This window comes from Acipenser ruthenus, unplaced genomic scaffold (assembly GCF_902713425.1).
Source record: "Acipenser ruthenus unplaced genomic scaffold, fAciRut3.2 maternal haplotype, whole genome shotgun sequence".
NCBI lineage: Eukaryota > Metazoa > Chordata > Actinopteri > Acipenseriformes > Acipenseridae > Acipenser > Acipenser ruthenus.
Window position 1 is genome coordinate 1 of NW_026708713.1, and position 19,154 is coordinate 19,154.

The window sequence follows — 19,154 nt, forward strand, 5'->3', positions numbered from 1 at the left end:
CAAACCAGGTCTCTTTGGAATTCCTCTTTGGGTGTAGTTGTGCACAGTCTTCACCGTACCAGTCCTCTCCATTATAGTCATCAGGCTCTTTACCTTTATCATTTGTCCTTGTGGCCCAGAATCTGAAAGAGATGAGGAGCAATGCCAGTCAGTATCACAGCACTAAACTGGACATGCTCACTGTTTCACTGCAACACTTAATCAGCACTTAGTGAAAGTGTTTTTTTTTTATTTTTTTTATATATATTTGACATTAAAGATACAGCCCTAGACTGTTACTAGTTTCTTAAACAAATATAAAAATACAACTGAATCAAAAAGCTTAGAGCTTTGTGAATAGGACCCAGTTTCACTGCAGCACTTAATCAATGCTGTTTGCTTTTTAAAAGTTCCCCACAGTAAACCTGCACTGTCATTTTGCAGTTTTCCCATGGTTATGCTGTGCATTAACTATACTTTACCAAAGCTTGCCATGATTTTTAATATGCTTTACCAAACCTCTGTGGTCTTTACAATGCCTACCTATGCTTTACCATGCTTTCACTGTGCTGTATTACACGTGCTATGGTACATCTTAGCGCTCTCATGTTAGGGGACACTAAGGAGGGCAGTTTGTTGTATTAAAGGAAGCACACTGTGTTAATATAATAGAATAATAATAATTATTTTGTATAGCGCCTAAATGCAAGCATCTCAAAGCACTGTATAGTTTAGAACAATAACACTAAAAACAACAAAACCAAGTACAAACAACAAATGCACAGCATACTGTTAAAAATAAAACGTATTATAAAATAAAACATTGCTCAGTGAAGCCTAGCCATGACGAAATGCCTGTACATAAAAATGCATTTTTAGTTGTGTTTTAAAAGCATAAACAGTATTAGCGTCCTTGATCACCTGCGGAAGTTTATTCCAAAGCCTAGACGCATAACAGCTAAAAGCCCCGTCGCCCACACAACGAAGCTTAGCCTCCGGAATCCTTGACAGGCCCCGATTCGAAGGTTACTAGTGGGAAGGTACCTCGTTAACAATTCAGAAATGTAATCTGGGGCCAAACCATTTAGAGCCTTATAAGTTAGCAGTAACATTTTAAAATCAATCCTGCTCTTAAGCGGCAACCAATGCAGAGAGTTTTTAAGTCAATTTACCATTTCTTTATGTTTCTTCAAATCAATAAAAACACCAGCCACCCAAGCATTTGCTTTCTTCGATTTCATTAAGTTGTTGCCTTGTTAAATCTTTGTCTCCTTGCTTTGTATTTTTTCTTACAATTCTAGCCACTTGTCCACTGTCAAGCCTTCGAAAAGATCAAACATGACGAAAGGAATGACACTCTTTTTAAAAAAAAACTTTAAAAAGACCTCTCACAACAATATGTATATTTATTGCGAGTTTAATATGCTGTGTGTTGATAATTTATTAATTTAACTGTGCTTTGGCAAAAATATGTTCGCCGTGTATTGTACAGTATAACTGTACGGTAAACAAAAAATCCTCAACAGCCAATCAGCGTGCAGCATCCAAACGTTCTTTTTATAAATAAAGATTATAGCTGGAGATTCGGAGCTCCAACTGTGCTGGTACCTCATGGGTGTAGATTATTAATTCACACAAATCTGCTGTAATTAGCAATTTAAAAATAAAACAATGTTTTTTTCCCTCTCGTTAAATTCATGTTATGAAAAGTAAACTAGAACGATTCTTAAAACTTTAAAATAACTTTGCTCACAGAAACAGGCCCTCCCGTCGCATTGAAACAAATACAGCGAAGTCTACGGTTATTCTTAGTATTATAGTTTGTTGGTTGTTTTTATGTGCTTATTTTTCAGTCAGCTATACTGTTTATTGTGTGGTCCGCCAAGATTTAAAAAAATCATATGGGTGTGTGGCAATGTGCCCCGTCCCTGTGTGCATTTATGTGTTGTATGTTGCGTGTGTTAATGTTGGTGTATAGATTGGTACACGGGATATAAACGGGTCTGTGTTTCGCGTGTATTTAAAAAGTGTAGATTTGTATTTAGGCACGAGGAGAGCACAAATCACTTCACGTGCTGGTTAAATGTAATATGTGAGCACGGGGTTGCACAGAATTAATTCACGTGCTGGGATTCAAGTGAATAATTAATTAGTAATTGAATCCCAGCACAATAGTATATATAGACGCACATTTCTTTCAGTCAGGGTTGGGTGTTCGAGAGTGGAGAACGGGTGAGAGAGAGAAGGAGAACGTAAAGTAAAATAATAATCTAGAAGTGTTTGTACTCACCGTGTTTGTTTGTCTCTCCGTGCACCGTTTGTTAAGTGTAGTACGTTTTGTTTGTCTTTTTGTTTTGGCTCGAGTGCCGTGTCCCGTGTTTTTGTGTTTAAAACCTTTTATTTTCTGTTCTGTCTGTTAATTATTAAATGCTGAGCGCGATCACGCGCTCAGCCTCACCAAAACCCCAAGTCTCTGTTTATTTATTTCCTGGCTCTGGTCTGACACCACCCACTCCGGCCGTCTTTGTGACACGTGGTGTCCTGCGTGGGATCTACAGCGCCTCCAGGACTCAGGCCAGAGCAGGAACCGCTCTTTTGGGAAAAAAAAAAAAAAAAAAAAGGGGGCAATGGCAGAAGACGCCATCAAAGTGCGGAACTGGATCCTGGAAAATGCTGGGCTGGAGGCCCAGTCTATACCAGTAGCCATCCGGTTCCTGTGCTTGATGGACAGAGAGCGATGGGAGGCTTATGCAAGGGTACAGACCGTAAGCACCTGGGAGGAAGGTGTGGGGTTGGTCCTCAGCTACCTGGAGGCAATTATAAGTGGAACAGCAGCCCAGGTAGCAGGTCCACCAGCAGAGGAAGAATGCCTGCTGTCCCCGTCTCCACCAGCAGAGGAAGAATGCCTGCTGGTTTTGCGTCCACAGCCCGAGCGGGAGGAGCCTGAGCGTCCACAGCCCGAGCGGGAGGAGCCTGAGCGTCCACAGCCCGAGCGGGAGGAGCCTGAGCATCCATAGCCCGAGCGGGAGGAGCCTGAGCGTCCACAGCCCGAGCGGGAGGAGCCCGAGCGTCCTACGCCCGAGCGGGAGGAGCCCGAACGTCCAACGCCTGAGCGGGAGGAGCCCGAACGTCCAACGCCTGAGTGGGAGGAGCCCGAACGTCCTACGCCTGAGTGGGAGGAGCCCGAACATCCTACGCCTAAGTGGGGGGAGCCCGAGCGTCCACAGCCCAAGAGGGGGGAGTCGGTGCGTCCACAGCCCAAGAGGGAGGAGTCGGTGCGTCCACAGCCCAAAAGGGAGGAGTCGGTGCGTCCACAGCCCAAAAGGGAGGAGTCGGTGCGTCCACAGCCCGAAGAGAGGGAAGTCGGTGCGTTCACAGCCCTAGGACTGCTGGTTCCACCTCCACCAGCAGAGGGAGAATGCCTGCTGGTTTCCCCGTCAAAGGCGGAGCCGCACCAGTTCCCTGCAAGGGAGGCAGAGCAGCACAAGTCCCCTGGAAAAGGGGGAGACTACACGCTGCTCCCACCTCCATCGGCAGGAGACTACACGCTGCTCCCACCTACACCGGCAGGAGCGGAGCAGCAGGAGCTGCCTCTGCCTCCACCACCTCCACCGCTTCCTCCACTAGGAGCAGAGGAGCAGGAGCTGCTTCTGCCTCCACCACCGCCAGGAGCAGAGCAGCAGGAGCTGCCTCTGCCTCCACCATCTTCACCGGCAGGAGCAGAGCAGCAGGAGCTGCCTCTGCCTCCGCCACTGCCAGGAGCAGAGGAGCAGGAGCTGCCTCTGCCTCCACCACCGGCAGGAGCAGAGCAGCAGGAGCTGCCTCTGCCTCCGCCACTGCCAGAAGCAGAACAGCAGGAGCTGTCTCTGCTTCCCGTACCTCCACCACGGGGAGTACGGTGGCCGGAGCCCCAGAAAGGGGAGCTGTCGGCCACGAAGAAGGGGGAGGAGGTCTGGAGACCACCAACCCCAGCAGCAGTTTCGCTGCCGGAGATCGTGGGGGAGGTCCGGAGACCTGCTCCCACTGCAGCTTCTTCGCTGCCGGCAGTACTGTGGTCGGAGCCCCACCAAGGGGAGCTACCGGCTACGAAGGAAGGGGGTGAGGTCAGGAGACCAGCATCCCCCGCAGCAAGTTCGCTGCAAGCATGGACCAGCAGGCTGTCAGCCGTGCCACTACCGGCAGGGGTGCTGACAGCATTGCCAGCCATGGGCCCCTGGAAGCCTCCCTTCCCAGCCCGAGACTTTGGCCTGGACTGCTGGATTTTTAAGGGGGGAGGTGGCCGTTGAGGCCATGTGTGCTGCGCACAAGGGGGGGGTATATGTGGCAATGTGCCCCGTCCCTGTGTGCATTTATGTGTTGTATATAAACGGGATATAAACGGGTCTGTGTTTCGCGTGTATTTAAAAAGTGTAGATTTGTATTTAGGCACGAGGAGAGCACAAATCACTTCACGTGCTGGTTAAATGTAATATGTGAGCACGGGGTTGCACAGAATCATTGGCGACTCATGGCTTGAAAAACTGGTGGGGCACAGCCCCCCCCCCCCCCCCAAAAAAAAAAAAAGTGCTCAAACCCGATGCCCGATTTTAACCATTTTTATGTAAACATTAAGCTAGCTTTCTAACATTACCAGATATTTCATCACAAACAGTTCTACACCAGATTGTCACAATCAAGAGAGCTGCAAACAACACTTTACAGGCAATAGTCTCTTATCGACAGACAGCTGCACCTTCACTAACCTGAGCGTTTGAAATGGAAGTATCGTCACACTCTTGTGCTGTTCGTAACATTCTGAACTACAGAAGAGTCAGGTTCGGTTTCTGTCTCTGGCGTTGGAGGTTTAGCTTTTTTGTTGTAGAAAAACTCCAAACGTAGCTGTCTTTTTGCCATTTTAACAGGGCTCAAATTCACTCCGCACATATTTTCGCTGACTGAAAAAGTGAAAGTCTCACACGAGAACAAATATAACGGTGAAGGGTCTTAGACACTCTTTGTTATGTTATTATGTTTTGAAAGTTTGAAATAAACTGCGCATTTTTAAATAATAAACACTGGCAACAGATTTTTTTTTCGGGAGAGGGTGGCAATGGTAACTTTTTTAAGGTGAATAGTCACAGTGGTGAAATTGGCAACCTGATTTCTTATTAGTGCATTGACGTTTTATTTTCGAAAAATAAAGAACATTTTTTTTAACAGAAGATCCAATAATCAAATACACTGTTGTGCAAAATAGTTAAAAAGAGAGATTCAGTTCAGAACACTTCCGTTTAAAAACAAAAAAGGAAATACGAAGCAAAGGACTTGAACTTTTAACATGCGCATCAGATTTCAATTTCACATTATGATAATAAATAACTATATATAATTTCATTCGTACTTATGGTTGTTCATTTCACATTTGGTGTTCAGAGCAAAGCAAACCATTTTATTTAATTTCACAAATCCTGACTAATGTAATTACTCTTTGACTGACGCAGGACTGCCGATGGTACCTAATCTTCTGGAGGTTCGGGGGAGGAGGGACTTGTGCACACAGTTGCATTAACTACATTGTATAACTACAGCGCCTTTAAAAACAAAAAAAATGTACAAACAGCTGATCCAACAAAAAACTTGGGTTGATTGACAGCAAATCCAACCACTCATTTTTTTTGGTATCACACTGCACTGACATTCGCTAGTTGAGCTGACGGACACGCTGTAGCCTAGACAAATAATCAGAATGAAAACAAGTAGGTAACCGAACTCAGGAATTGAAACATTTTTGCCGGTTTTCTCTCAGCAGCGTCCAGAACTGTTTTCATTCTGATTTATTTATTTAGCTATTCAATTAATAACAGGTTGTACATTTACCACTCCATCTCTAAGACTTGGTTACCGTCCCTTGATGAAGCTGGCTGCACAATCCGTGAAAAATGATAATCTTATTAGTAGGCTGGCTGCTGGAGAGGTCAGCTGGCAGTAAGATATGTCATGAGGCGAGTGCATTCTATGTAAATACATAGGTTACTCATTACATAGTAGATGTCCTCTACCACATCTATGTGTGTAGTAGCTAGGCTACATAGCATATACAGTAATCATAGCCTATATGTTTCATGCATCTGTGTTTGGGGTTGAGCAAGTACAGCTTGCTTATGTATTCTCATTGGTTGATAGCAACGCGGTAAATAAAAAGTTCTTTCCGTGAGCGAAAAGAAAAATCAGCGCCGCCCATGCCACGTCCGCCCCGCTATAATGGGAAGCGAAAAATATAACAATATTGCAATTTCTTACACATGTTTCAGTGTGAACGATCCTAACACAGTGGCTAAGCCACTGCCTGGCAGAAATCTGGGGGGGCACGTGACCAGGCGTGCCCCCCCTATGCGTCGCCACTGCACAGAATTAATTCACGTGCTGGGATTCAAGTAAATAATTAATTAGTAATTGAATCCCAGCACAATAGTATATATAGACGCACATTTCTTTCAGTCAGGGTTGGGTGTTCGAGAGTGGAGAACGGGTGAGAGAGAAGGAGAACGTAAAGTAAAATAATAATCTAGAAGTGTTTGTACTCACCGTGTTTGTTTGTCTCTCCGTGCACCGTTTGTTAAGTGTAGCACGTTTTGTTTGTCTTTTTGTTTTGGCTCGAGTGCCGTGTCCCGTGTTTTTGTGTTTAAAACCTTTTATTTTCTGTTCTGTCTGTTAATTATTAAATGCTGAGCGCGATCACGCGCTCAGCCTCACCAAAACCCCAAGTCTCTGTTTATTTATTTCCTGGCTCTGGTCTGACACCACCCACTCCGGCCGTCTTTGTGACAGGGTGCAAATAAAAAAGTTTGGGAACCACTGCTTTAGAACACGGTTTATCCTATTAATCCTCAGCGGTGATTTCAGAATGAGGTTGAAGCTCTTACTTTGCTTTGACATTGCCAATGAGAGGAGTGCCGTCCACCCAGAGCCAGGTTCCTTCAGTAACAGCGTCAGTCAGGCCGATCCAGTAGGATTGCTCTTCTTCGTTGCTTGTTTTAGCCTCATGTGTGACTTTCCCAGATAGGAATCTCTGAACAGAAAACAAACCTCTATCAGTTGAGCTGTGTCTGTGCCGGTGGTCTGTCATCTAGTGGCAAGTGTTTGAAAGTGAAAGCTCAGTTATATATTAACAATGTTTGCTTCAGGGAGAAATAACTATTCTGCACATTGTTATCATACATCCTACTTCATTTCCAGTGTTAGCTAGCAGTGAAGTGAGCAACAGAAATGTGTATTGAAAATCTAACATTGTAAAGAAGATAGTCGTACCTGCTCTCCATCGCTCTCTATAATCACCAGGTGCCCCCCCAGTGATGTGCATTTATCACGGCTGGAGTGCCAGTTCATTCTATCAGTGGAGAAGTAGTAACACTTGCCATTGAACAGCTCCCAGTTCTGTGGACAGGCTTCACAAACTGAGGCAGAACAAGAGACAGAAGCAGTGCTGATCTGTTAAACAGAAAGAGCTGTAGATGTGAAGAAAGGCACAATGTAAAAGATAGCGAGGGGTACTGGATGACATCATAGATCATTCAAAAACCCCAGCTCTCTTTAACCAGCTCAATAATAGACAATACAAGCTATGTGTTATTATTTATGAAACATACTGTCAATATAACAAACAAACTGAAAATCTCACTGTTCCCACTGTCACTGCTGCCCCACTCTGCAGGGCTTTGTTTTTTAAAGGAAGTGTCTCTTTCTCGTTCATTAACGATTTTGTCTATCTTAAGGGTTTTAATTGCAATTCCTGATTCCTTTGTGTCATGCAGGTGACAGGGCCTCATCTGAAGGGGATTGTTCAGAGGGCTGCTTGAGCACAGTCAAGTATTACAGAGTTTTGTGATATGATCATTAGTAAGGGTTTGGTATTTGTTTCTGAAACGTATCCCTCCAGAAATCTGTAACAATACAGGTAAGTGATTTGAATAGAATCTGAAACAGCACTCACCTCTGGCAGAGATGTCTGTGTAGTTCCTTTCCAGTTCTGAATATCGGGATTGGAGTTCAAGGTTCTTGGTTTGGAAGTCAGAGACTGCAAAAGGAGAGAGCTTTTGTCAAACAGCTTCACACAAACCCTAGGCTTACTAGTCTTACTGTGACACAGATCAATAGTCACTGGTGAATACTGTAGATATGACACAGGCCAAGAGCACCCCCAGACATCTTTCACATGGTACGCACAAGTAAACCACACCAACATCCTTCTCATGCCAATACGACTCTGTATCACCATGCTAAAAGTGTTTCAGCCAATCGGAGCATTGCATTTCACAGGACCTACACTGTGACATCAGAAAACTGCAATCAAATTGTATCACTGTTTCCCTTTCTGAGTAAACATTGCGCTGTGACAGAACTAATTGAATTTAAGAAGCCCTTTTTTAACCATTTTTTGCTTCTCAAAAATAGCCTGCGTCTTGAATTTGAGTACAATATAGTGATGCGTGTATTAAAATCCCGAGTACACAAACAGCAACGTTGCTGACTGCCGAGAAAAGACAACAAAGACATCTTTCCAAATACACACTGCTGAGAAAAAACAAACCAAGCTTCCTGAGGAATTCCAAGAGAAACATTTACAATTGCAGCATTTCTAACAAACAGTACCAGCTTGGACAGATCGGAAATGCTGATCAGACCCCTGTATTTTTTGACATGCCAAGCAATAGCACAGTTTAATGCTGTTGTGTTTGCTGTGTTGCATGTTGCCAGATGCCGTGGAGTGTCATGCTTGCTGCTGCCAGGATTTGTGATGCCATAAAAGCGAGTGGTGGTATGTGTACGACAGAGACGCCATCTTAAGTATTGTAGCATTCTTGTTCAGCATGGTTCAAAGTGAAGAGACAGGAAACAGATCTCAATTTAAAATCTCTTTAAGGGCAATTCCAAACAATCCTTAAAAGGACCAAAAAAAAAAAAACAAAAAAAAAAAACAGAAACACACACAGTGGAACACAAGGACAGGGGGTCACACACTCCACTGCCACTGCAGACACACGGGACAGGTACAGGATGACAGGGCAAGTCAAAAACAGGCATTAAAACAACTGTACATAAAATAAAGTGTCCCGGTTCAGCAGAGCGGTGCCAAACTATCACAACAGTGCCCCCAGCATGCACCGTTCCGCCGCTCATGCAAATGAGCCTTGTCTGTATGGCCTGGGTCCTAGCGGCTCTGTCACAGCAGGTTTTCCCGTTGCTGTGTTTGTTGGGAGACAGGTGGCAGTAGCGCGAGTGTATTGTATTATAGTATGCAGCACAATATACAAGCTCTGTGGTTAATCTACAACAACACTGTTTCGTGTCAGTTTTCTATAATATAACGTGTAATTGAGGTTGTGTCTTTTTAAATGCATATTTATTTGATGTTTTATTTTTTCCTCAAATTGAAGGTGGTAAATTTGGGCTGCATCTTACATTCGAAGGAATATGGTAGTCCACAACAACAATAAAAGCTACAAATAAACCTATTTGAAATAAAGACTTAAACTAGGGGAAAAACTAGCTCAAAAATCTTTCATGCTGGTTCCATTTCTAATCATTTTACTCTGATTTTCAATGAACGTGTCTGTTTTCATCAGTAACATTTCAAATTCTGGTCGTCATTTTCATTAAACTGCCAGTTTGTATGCTGTGGTGAAGTCAGTTAAGATTCCCACACGACCTGTACATAACAAACCTTATAATCTTACAGCGGTACATAAGAAGACTGTAAACTAAGGGAGTTCTTATATAATTTATAGGGCTGTAAACGGCTAATAACACAACTTGGCAATGATGTGTTAATGATTAGGAAAATGTATTATTTATTTTATTATAAGACACTGATAAAATTAAAATACAAATGAATCTGTAAATGTGCACTTCCCGTGCTCGATCCTGGAAGAGCAGCAGAATTCAGATCATGCAGTAGTACTGTACTAACATTCAATGACACCAGCGTATTTGCCAGAAACAGACGGTTTGGTGCTTTTACTGATTTGTTCCCTTTGACATTCTGGATCATCAGAAGAGAGATTTTTGCTCTTTTTGAAGCTTCAGCCAAACGTATCTGCTTCCATTTGCTCATTACTACCACACAATAAAGAGTACAATCCTATAAGCTTAAAATGTCTGTTTCGCTTCAACTGATCGCACAAGATACATGCGAGTCCACAGTTATGAAGATGACATTTTGAAAATCAAAGGTACGCACAGTGCATAATGTGCATATGGCTGTCAGCGCTAATGACACAGGCTACACTTGTCTGGTCAAGTCTTTATTTCATTGCTTGTTCACATGAACACATTAACTGTACAGCAGGATATAGGCAATTGATAAATAAACACAGTGGTGCAGGTACAGTGTGTCTGTGAATCCTTACCCAATGTAAAATAGTTTCATTAAAACAATTCTGTAATACACTTTGTCATGACATTTGCAGAAACATATAGTAGCATATATGTAGTAGCATACATGTACTAAAACTCAAATCCTTTGCATGTTTGTGATAGATTTTAGAAAGAAAATTGAACCACCCTGATTATTGTTGGAATATCTCAATAATATAAACAACTTTATTTATGTCTAATGCTCTGTAATCCTACAGCTCTGAACAAAGCATGTTGACGTAATAAATGACTTAAGATCTATCAATGAAAAAAGAAACGATAAGGTACGTGATTGAATAGAATCTGAAACAGCACTCTCCTGTGACATGGACTGTATGTGATTGAATAGAATCTGAAACAGCACTCACCTGTGACATGGACTGTATGTGATTGAATAGAATCTGAAACAGCACTCACCTGTGACATGGACTGTATGTGATTGAATAGAATCTGAAACAGCACTCACCTGTGACATGGACTGTATGTGATTGAATAGAATCTGAAACAGCTCTCACCTGTGACATGGACTGTATGTGATTGAATAGAATCTGAAACAGCTCTCACCTGTGACATGGACTGTATGTGATTGAATAGAATCTGAAACAGCACTCACCTGTGACATGGACTGTATGTGATTGAATAGAATCTGAAACAGCACTCACCTGTGGCAGAGATGTCCGTGTAGTTCCTATCCAGTTCTGAATACTGGGATTGAAGTTCGAGGTTCTTAGCCTGCAGGTTATAAACTGCAATGGAGAGTGCTTTTGTCAAACAGCTGCACACAAACCTTACTGTCTCTATACACAAGCTTACTTTGACACAGATCCATAATCACTGATGTTATGAGTAGATATAATACAGTTTCAACTTCAACCCGATCTTGTGACTATTTTCATGTTAAAAGTAATTCAAGTTGTTGCACTTGCCATCCTTGCTGTTCCTAGTATCGTAGAAACTATTTCAAAGGGTTTCTGAAAGACCTGACGCTTTGAGATACTGGCTTCACACTCGGTGCACATAACTCGCTTATTGTCCAGGTCAAGTTCAACCACGGGTGTCAAGTTATACCTTAAAATCTATGACTGAGTGTTTCTGAAGGTATGAAAGGATTGTTTGGAATTTCTCCATTTCTAAGTACAGTCATTTAAAGGTTCGGTGTACTCACAGAGCACCCCCAGGGCTATAATGGCTGCCAGCAGCAGGCAGCTCAGAGCTATAAGAAGCCACACAGCCCATCCACAGGAAGCTGCTGGTCTATCAGAAGAATCCACAGGTGTTGCCGATTCTGAAAAGAAGAGAAATAAAGGAGTGTTAACCAAGGTTTTAAAATTCAATGTTCTTACCTCTTATTAGCTCCAGACAGAGACATTATCTCTGCCCCTTAATTTTATTATAACACCTGAGTTTGGAATATGTAGATATTTCTGCTCAACAGATTAAAAGCTGCTGCTGCTTCCTGGTACCTGATTACTTCCTGTTGTGAGCTGTAGTCAGACCATGTGACCTACAGCACAGGTACAAGGATTCAGCAGTTTATCTACGAATTCTATTTGCAATTTATAAGTGCATTTCAAAGAAGATCGGGTTAGCGCTCCTTTGAAAAATGTTAAAAAACATTTCCAATGCCTGTGCTTTAGAAACAGTGTGAACATGCAACTATTCAGGGATGGAAATAATAACCCTTGTTTGTAACAAGTACAGCTGTTCACATTTATAATTGGTGTATTGATATGAAGTATATGTGATGAAACCATTTCTTTATTCGAAATGTAACCCTGGTACCCTGTTGAAGATGAGCTATTCAGCCCTCAATCTCTGGTATTTACAGCCCAGCACATTACTGTATTACTGCAAACAAAGGAGGAGCTGTAGGAGGCTTCTTGATTGGGAAAGTCATCTAAACAATTTCACAGTTATAATTTGATTATACAAACTAGTCCCAAATAGTTTGTATAATACACGTTTTACTACATGTAAATACCAATCTATATCAGAACCCCTAGGTATCCTGAACAGTGCTGGAGCTGGCTGGTTTGTCAGCTGTCCTGTGGCACAGACTGCTGAAGATGCTTTTTACTCCACTGTTGCTCTCCTGGTCTTATGCATTGGGGCTGCTTGCTGTCTGTGTTTGCATAGATATAATCTGATGCATAGTAGTTCATCTCCAGAGCTAGTGCTGAGAAGAGACAGAACTGACTTCGTTCTACAGAGCAGCCCTGACTCTTGTATTAACAGTTGTAACTCGGCCTTTGGCCAATGTTTTGTTTGCGCCCATTAAGTGTAACCGACCCAGACACGGAACTGAAAGTTAAGCACTTTTATTAAACACAAAAACAAATAAACAAACAAAACCCCAACTCCACTTTGGAGCGCTGCCTAAACCTTTCTTTGGTCTAACTACGCTTGGACGGCTAAGCTGCTTACCATCCCAAAACACACAGGCTCACACAGTGCTCTCCTCGACCACACAGGTCTCTTCTGCAGCTGGCTTTTTCTCTGACAGCCTGGCTGCAGGTTCCCTTGCCTTTATCCGGGCTTCATCAGGTGCTTCACATTAGAAAGGAGCCAGGTGGCTCCCCTCTGGTAACCCTGTGGCCTTCTGGGAAATGTAGTCCTGCAGCTCCCTCGTGGACTACACATTTTCTACTCTATCAGACATCTTCTATCGTCTCTGCCACACAGTGCAGGCTTAGGGGGCTGCAGGAAATGTGTTTACACACTTGGGGTGGGTGGAGCTGAACGCTGCTAAATACAGTACACTGCGAAGTTTAGCTGTGAAATCTGTCACCTCTGAAAACTGAAGTGTAAAATACAAGCAAAGACCCAAAACATCTTCAACACAAGACATGGGGAGGGGGGGGAGTGATAATATTGCAATCCTAATGAGCCATTGTTATAGTACTTCCAATAAGAGCAACATGCTGTGAACTACCAATCCCACTGTGAACTTGGATTCAACACTGTGCATATATGAAGAAAATACAATTTATAATATTTTATATTATAACCTACAGAGAAAATATTTTTTTTAATGCTTTTACAAATGTATCGACAATGTCCCTGGCCTGAATAGAGCGGATTCACTTTATAGTGTATATACGGTACAGTACACAGCGTAGGGGTTTCCAATTTCCAGTTCTACACTGCAGCATCTCATAAAACAGCTCTGTGTTTGATACAAGGCTGTGATGTGGGTTTGAACATGGCAGCAGTGCCCAGTATAGACAATGAAGAGGGGCTGCAAGTTTCATTTACTGATCTTGACATCACACTTCCTCCTTCTCAGTGGCTGCAGTGACCATTTCTATAACATCAGAGAGGGAACATTTATTCTGAGGCAGAAGCATTACTAATGTGTTCGGTTTTAACTTTTACAGGAACTGAGTTTTTTTTTTTTTTGTCAAATTTAACCCTTGCAGAACTGCAGAGTGCTCCAGTAGTAACTAAATCAACATACTAATATTTCCTACATACTGATCTAGATCTGTCTATCTGTTTATTTTTAGTATAAGACATTTAATGTTCTTGTCAATCTGCTGCCGTCGGCCCGCCGCCCTTTTTACAAAACGTTAAGGACTCTTTTTGAATAAATGAATCAAGTTTGTAGTTCATTAAACCCTTTCCTTCTGCTTTACAGCTGGTTTATTAGCAAATGAGGATTTTTCAAAGCTCTGTTTAATATATAATGTAATACATATGGTAAAAAAGAAGACAAGAGAAAGTTTAAGATTGGTGTTTGTGTGTCTTTAGACTTACCCCCATGTTGCGCTCCTGCTCTCCTGCTTGGCGGCTGCTTGATGTCCACGTTTTCATAAACCTGATCTGATTCATAGCTGCCCATCTCCATAGCAAGTGCTGTCTGAGAAGAGCCAGATACACATCTGAACTAAAGAGGAAGTTCTCACTCCTATATTAACAGTGCAGACTCTGCAGGGCTGGGCAGGGGCTAGAGGAAGTGGGGATTCACACTTCACTCTGCAACACAGTGTAAATGCTGTCCATCTCTATAGATATAGTGCTGTATGAGGAGTCAGCTACAGAGGACTCAGATAGGGGTTTAAAGGTATTGTAACAGGACAATGCTGGGTTAATATAGTATGACTGTTCACCTACTCTCAGGGAGATGGAACAAGCAGACATTTGATATTTGCTGACATTTGCAGGAAAAAGTTAAAGTATAGCTCAAGAGTTCCTTCCTCTTATTTCTGAGACCAATGTATACATACGTTGCTTTTGTATGTGGTTATGGGGTGAGATCAGCTTTATTGTGTGTGGAGCCAGGGCATTAACCTAGCAACTGGTGACACCAAATAATCAAATGTGATGCTAATATAAATAGGGGCTAGTTCAAACTGTTTGAATAAGCATGTTGTGCTTGTTATTGGTCTCCATGCTACAATTTGTGAGGGTCCGCAATTACATAAAACAATGTATAGGGAGGTGTGTGTAACAAGATTGTATTCATCAGTTTTAGCCAAACTTAAAGATGTGAAACGAAAACTTAAAAAATAGTTGTTTTTTTACACCAATAAAAAAAAAACCTTTTAATGCGCAAAAATCAGCTTATTATTGAACTGGAAGTGCATCTTGGATTAACTGTGCACGCTGGGTTAACTTTGAGTTTTAATGGTTAAAAATTATTAAAATTATTATATTAAAATAACATCACAATTCAACTAAACAAATGTGCATGTGCTGCATTTTTTGGTTAAAATAGCAAATCTCTGATTGGTTTTACATTAAGTGCCTCTAAAACAACACTTCTCACTGTAAACCACCTGTCAAAAGAGGGAGGCACCCACTGACCAGCTGCCCCAGTGCACTGTACTGCAGTAAAATGCATAGGACTGATTTTAAAAGAGTAATATTTAGTTTACAACTTATCAAAATGTGATCATTAAATGCTTATTTTAAAGTAAAAAAAAAAAAAAAATGGTCTCTTAATAAGTGCTCCACTATAAATGCTATATTTCTACTAATATTTATTTGGCTGGTACAAAGACATAGTAGCACAATTGTTACTTTTTTTACTTGGTGTAATAAAATGAGCCATAACAAAATCTGTAATGCATATCTAACTGAAACCTGAAACTGAAACCTGTTTATTACTTAAGTATTAGAATGTATAGATTCAATGTATATCGCTTTGATTAATGTGTGATTGTTTATCCCTAAGTATGCCCTACAACGTTTAAAAAACTAAACTGCTTCAGTACTGTCAGAATTGCTGCTGCGCTGAGCTCCTGATCGCTCTGCTATTTCTGAAACACTGGCTGCTGCAGAGGCGAGCAGCAGGCCTATGGGCCAGTCAAACTTGAAAGCGCATCACTTATTCACTCCGAAACCTCACATGATTTGTTAATAATTCCTGACAGATAGCACTAACTAATTGTGTACTTTCTGAACGTGTGGTAGGTGGTTACGGAGTCAAAATACTGCCTCAATTTATTTATTTTTTAAATGTTGCGAGTGGCAGAAGTAGGCCGGTCTTCGTTGGGGCTTCTGAAGGGAGCATCACATTTGCTCTGGCGCTCCTGTGGGTTAGGGAGGCAAAACCGGCGCACTGTTTCTCCTCATCGCACTACAGTGAAACCTGTTGGCAAGCCACCCAGTGAGCTCAGTGGGACACCTGCAGGGCTGGCATTTGTCCTAGTGGTCGACAGCTCGCTGACATCCGCTCTCAAGTTCCGGGGTGAAAAGGAAGCTTGGGTAGGGTCGTGGAATCGGAGGATGCCCACTGAACACTCTGGTGTCCTGAGCTGCATTGGCAGTTGCTCTTGGGCTCTGACAACAGTGCCCGGTCAATGACATCAATAGCTGCTAAATTTGGACGATGTTGTTTTCTTAACAGAAATGTAAGGTACTTCGGACATTAGCCAGACATTAACAACAGTTCCCAGTGAATCTTGGGCACTGGTTTGTGTAACTATGCAAATTTAAAAATCTATTTTTGGTGGACTGGATATTTCAGGCAATCAACCTGGGCAGGAAGGAGAATTTAACTCCATCCCTGCCAGTATTTCCAAGGGCAGAGCCCTGCTCTGCCACATATATATATATATATATATATATATATATATATATATATATATATATATATATATATATATATATATATATACCTCCAATATATTTTAGTAGCTGTATTTACTTTTGTTTCAACATTTACCACCTTCTACTGGGCAATGTCATTATTGTCTGGCCAGTGTTGTTATTTAGATCTTTATGACTACATTGACCGACAAAATTGGCCAATGATGTCATTGGCCATTACTGTTGGGTTCTGACAACAGTGCCCGGTCATTGGCTGACTTCAGACTTTGGCAATCCACACACAGAGCGGAGGGCAGGCGTGAACCACAAGAACACACAATAAGGAATGGAGAGAATTGATGGTTTAAAGTCAAAAGTTTAGCTTTTGTAAATTAGCTTTTAAATTTTAAATCTTTTACATTTATTTGTCACATTACATTATACCAAACTGTTTTTATATTTCATCTTACTTTCTTTTTACTCTATTTCTCTATACAAATGTGTTTTATTTTGACTTTCTTTTGTTTTGTCTTGTACAGTGCTTTGTATGAAAGGCATTATATACTGTAAATAACTGTAACAGAGTTCTTGCTTGTGGGTGCGTGGATTCGCTGCTGAGTGACAGGCAGGAGACCAAGACAGGTTGAAGTTAACCACCTCCCCCCTTGATTGACGCCTCTCTGTGTCGGTGGGAGTCACAGCTGGGCAGGAGGGTACATTAGGTCTTTGTGTGGGCCGCAGTTTCCATCCCGGTGCCCCCTTAAGAAGGGACCGAGGACCGGCGACAGGACCCAGGCGGTGTGGATAGGGCGACCGGAGCGCAGGCTGGTGACCGGGCGGCTGCAGCTGCAGGCAGAGGCGAGAGCCCCTGCGACAGTGTACTGACGTCTGGTTCACCAGGGGGAGCGAAACAGGAGTCTGGGCGAACAACCGTCCCTGGTGGTGCCGCGACCTGGGACTCAGGCCCAGCGATGAGAGGTCCAGACACGACGATGGGGTGTCTGGGAGCATGGGCCGAGGGAGCCCTTAAGAAGGGACCGAGGACCGGCGACGGGACCCAGGCGGTGTGGATAGGGTGACCGGAGCGCAGGCTGGTGACCGGGCGGCTGCAGCTGCAGGCAGAGGCGAGAGCCCCTGCGACAGTGTACTGACGTCTGGTTCACCAGGGGGAGCGAAACAGGAGTCTGGGCGAACAACCGTCCCTGGTGGTGCCGCGACCTGGGACTCAGGCCCAGCGATGAGAGGTCCAGACACGACGATGGGGTGTCTGGGAGCATGGGCCGAGGGAGCCCTTAAGAAGGGACCGAGGACCGGCGACGGGACCCAGGCGGTGTGGATAGGGCGACCGGAGCGCAGGCTGGTGACCGGGCGGCTGCAGCTGCAGGCAGAGGCGAGAGCCCCTGCGACAGTGTACTGACGTCTGGTTCACCAGGGGGAGCGAAACAGGAGTCCGGGCGAACAACCGTGCCTGGTGGTGCCGCGACCTGGGACTCAGGCCCAGCGATGAGAGGTCCAGACACGACGATGGGGTGTCTGGGAGCATGGGCCGAGGGAGCTGACCCATTGGCGCCGGAATGGAGCGCAGGGGTGGAGGTCGGGGCTGTGGTGGATCTGGTCTCCTCGACTCCTCCACCATAGAAACCCGTTGCTTCTCTCCTTCCTCACTGTCGGCGTCGGCAGCACCTCCTCCTCAGGCTGTTGGACGGCAGCTCCTCCTCCTCTGGCTGTCGGGACAGTAGCTCCTCCTTCTTTGGCCCTCGGGACGGCAGCTACTCCTTCTTGGACTGTAGCTCCTCCTCTGGCTCTTCAGACAGGCAGGCAGCCACTCACTCCTACTCTGGCCTTTGAGGACGGTAGCTCCTCCTACTTTAGCCTTGGAGGACAATAGCTCCTTCCCCTCTGACTTTCAGGGCGCCAGCTGCTCCCTCTGTGGCTTTTCACCCACGTCTCAGTTGGCTCCCCTCTCTGGCTCGCTCAGCAGCACCTCCGGTGGCTGCTGGGGGTCACCTGCGGGCTTGCACTTGTCCCCCCCCAAAAAATTTCAGGGGTTTGGGGCATCAGCTTTTTCCCCAGGGGTCCTCCCCCCTGGAATAACAATCTCCTACTGATGTCCCACCTTGCCTCGGCGAAACGCAGCGAATCCCACTGCTGCCACCATATGTAACAGGGTTCTTGCTTGTGGGTGCGTGCATTCGCTGCTGAGTGACAGGCAGGAGACCAAGACAGGTTGAAATTGACACACCCCGCAGGCGTGCAGGATTTATTTACACACACATACACACACACACACACAGAACAGCTCACGTGACACTACCAACCATGGTAGCTCACTGAGTGCATACAGCCAGCTTACGAAAAAACAAAATAAAACACAATACAAAAAAATATAAAATAAAAGGTGCCATAAAAACGGCGTGCCCTACTCCCTAATGCATGGAGGTCCTGCTTGCTCACCTCGCTATACTTTAAGGGGATCTACCATCCCCGAACTAATCTTTATGTATCAACACAAACCCCGACTCCGGCCATCGGCGGTTTTGGCAGCTTCTTTTGGCTCCGATCCCGGTTCACCATCACGGCGATCAGAGGATTTCAGCAACTTATTTCTCGCACTATGCTCGGGTAGCGTGGACGATCTTCATCCTGTTGTCCGTGGCTTTGCAGCAGCCCCGAGGTGAACAGACAGGACCTCTTTATACCTGATGCCGTGCTGGAACACACCTACCCGTTCATCATCTACAGCTGGCAAT

At 44.0% G+C, this 19,154-nt stretch overlaps 1 protein-coding gene across 1 annotated transcript; it reads right to left on the reverse strand.

Moving 5' to 3' along the window:
• Positions 1-4: 4 nt before the first annotated feature.
• On the reverse strand, positions 5-14,237 carry LOC117425228 (C-type lectin domain family 4 member E-like; the record flags this gene model as incomplete). The annotated part of the gene is made up of 7 exons (XM_059021582.1): positions 14,128-14,237; positions 11,537-11,656; positions 11,034-11,117; positions 7,949-8,032; positions 7,267-7,412; positions 6,882-7,027; positions 5-122 (listed from the first exon to the last, which is right to left on the reverse strand). Coding segments are annotated over exons 1-7 (789 nt in total), but the record flags the coding sequence as incomplete, so codon positions are not given.
• Between the last annotated feature and the right edge of the window lie 4,917 nt (positions 14,238-19,154).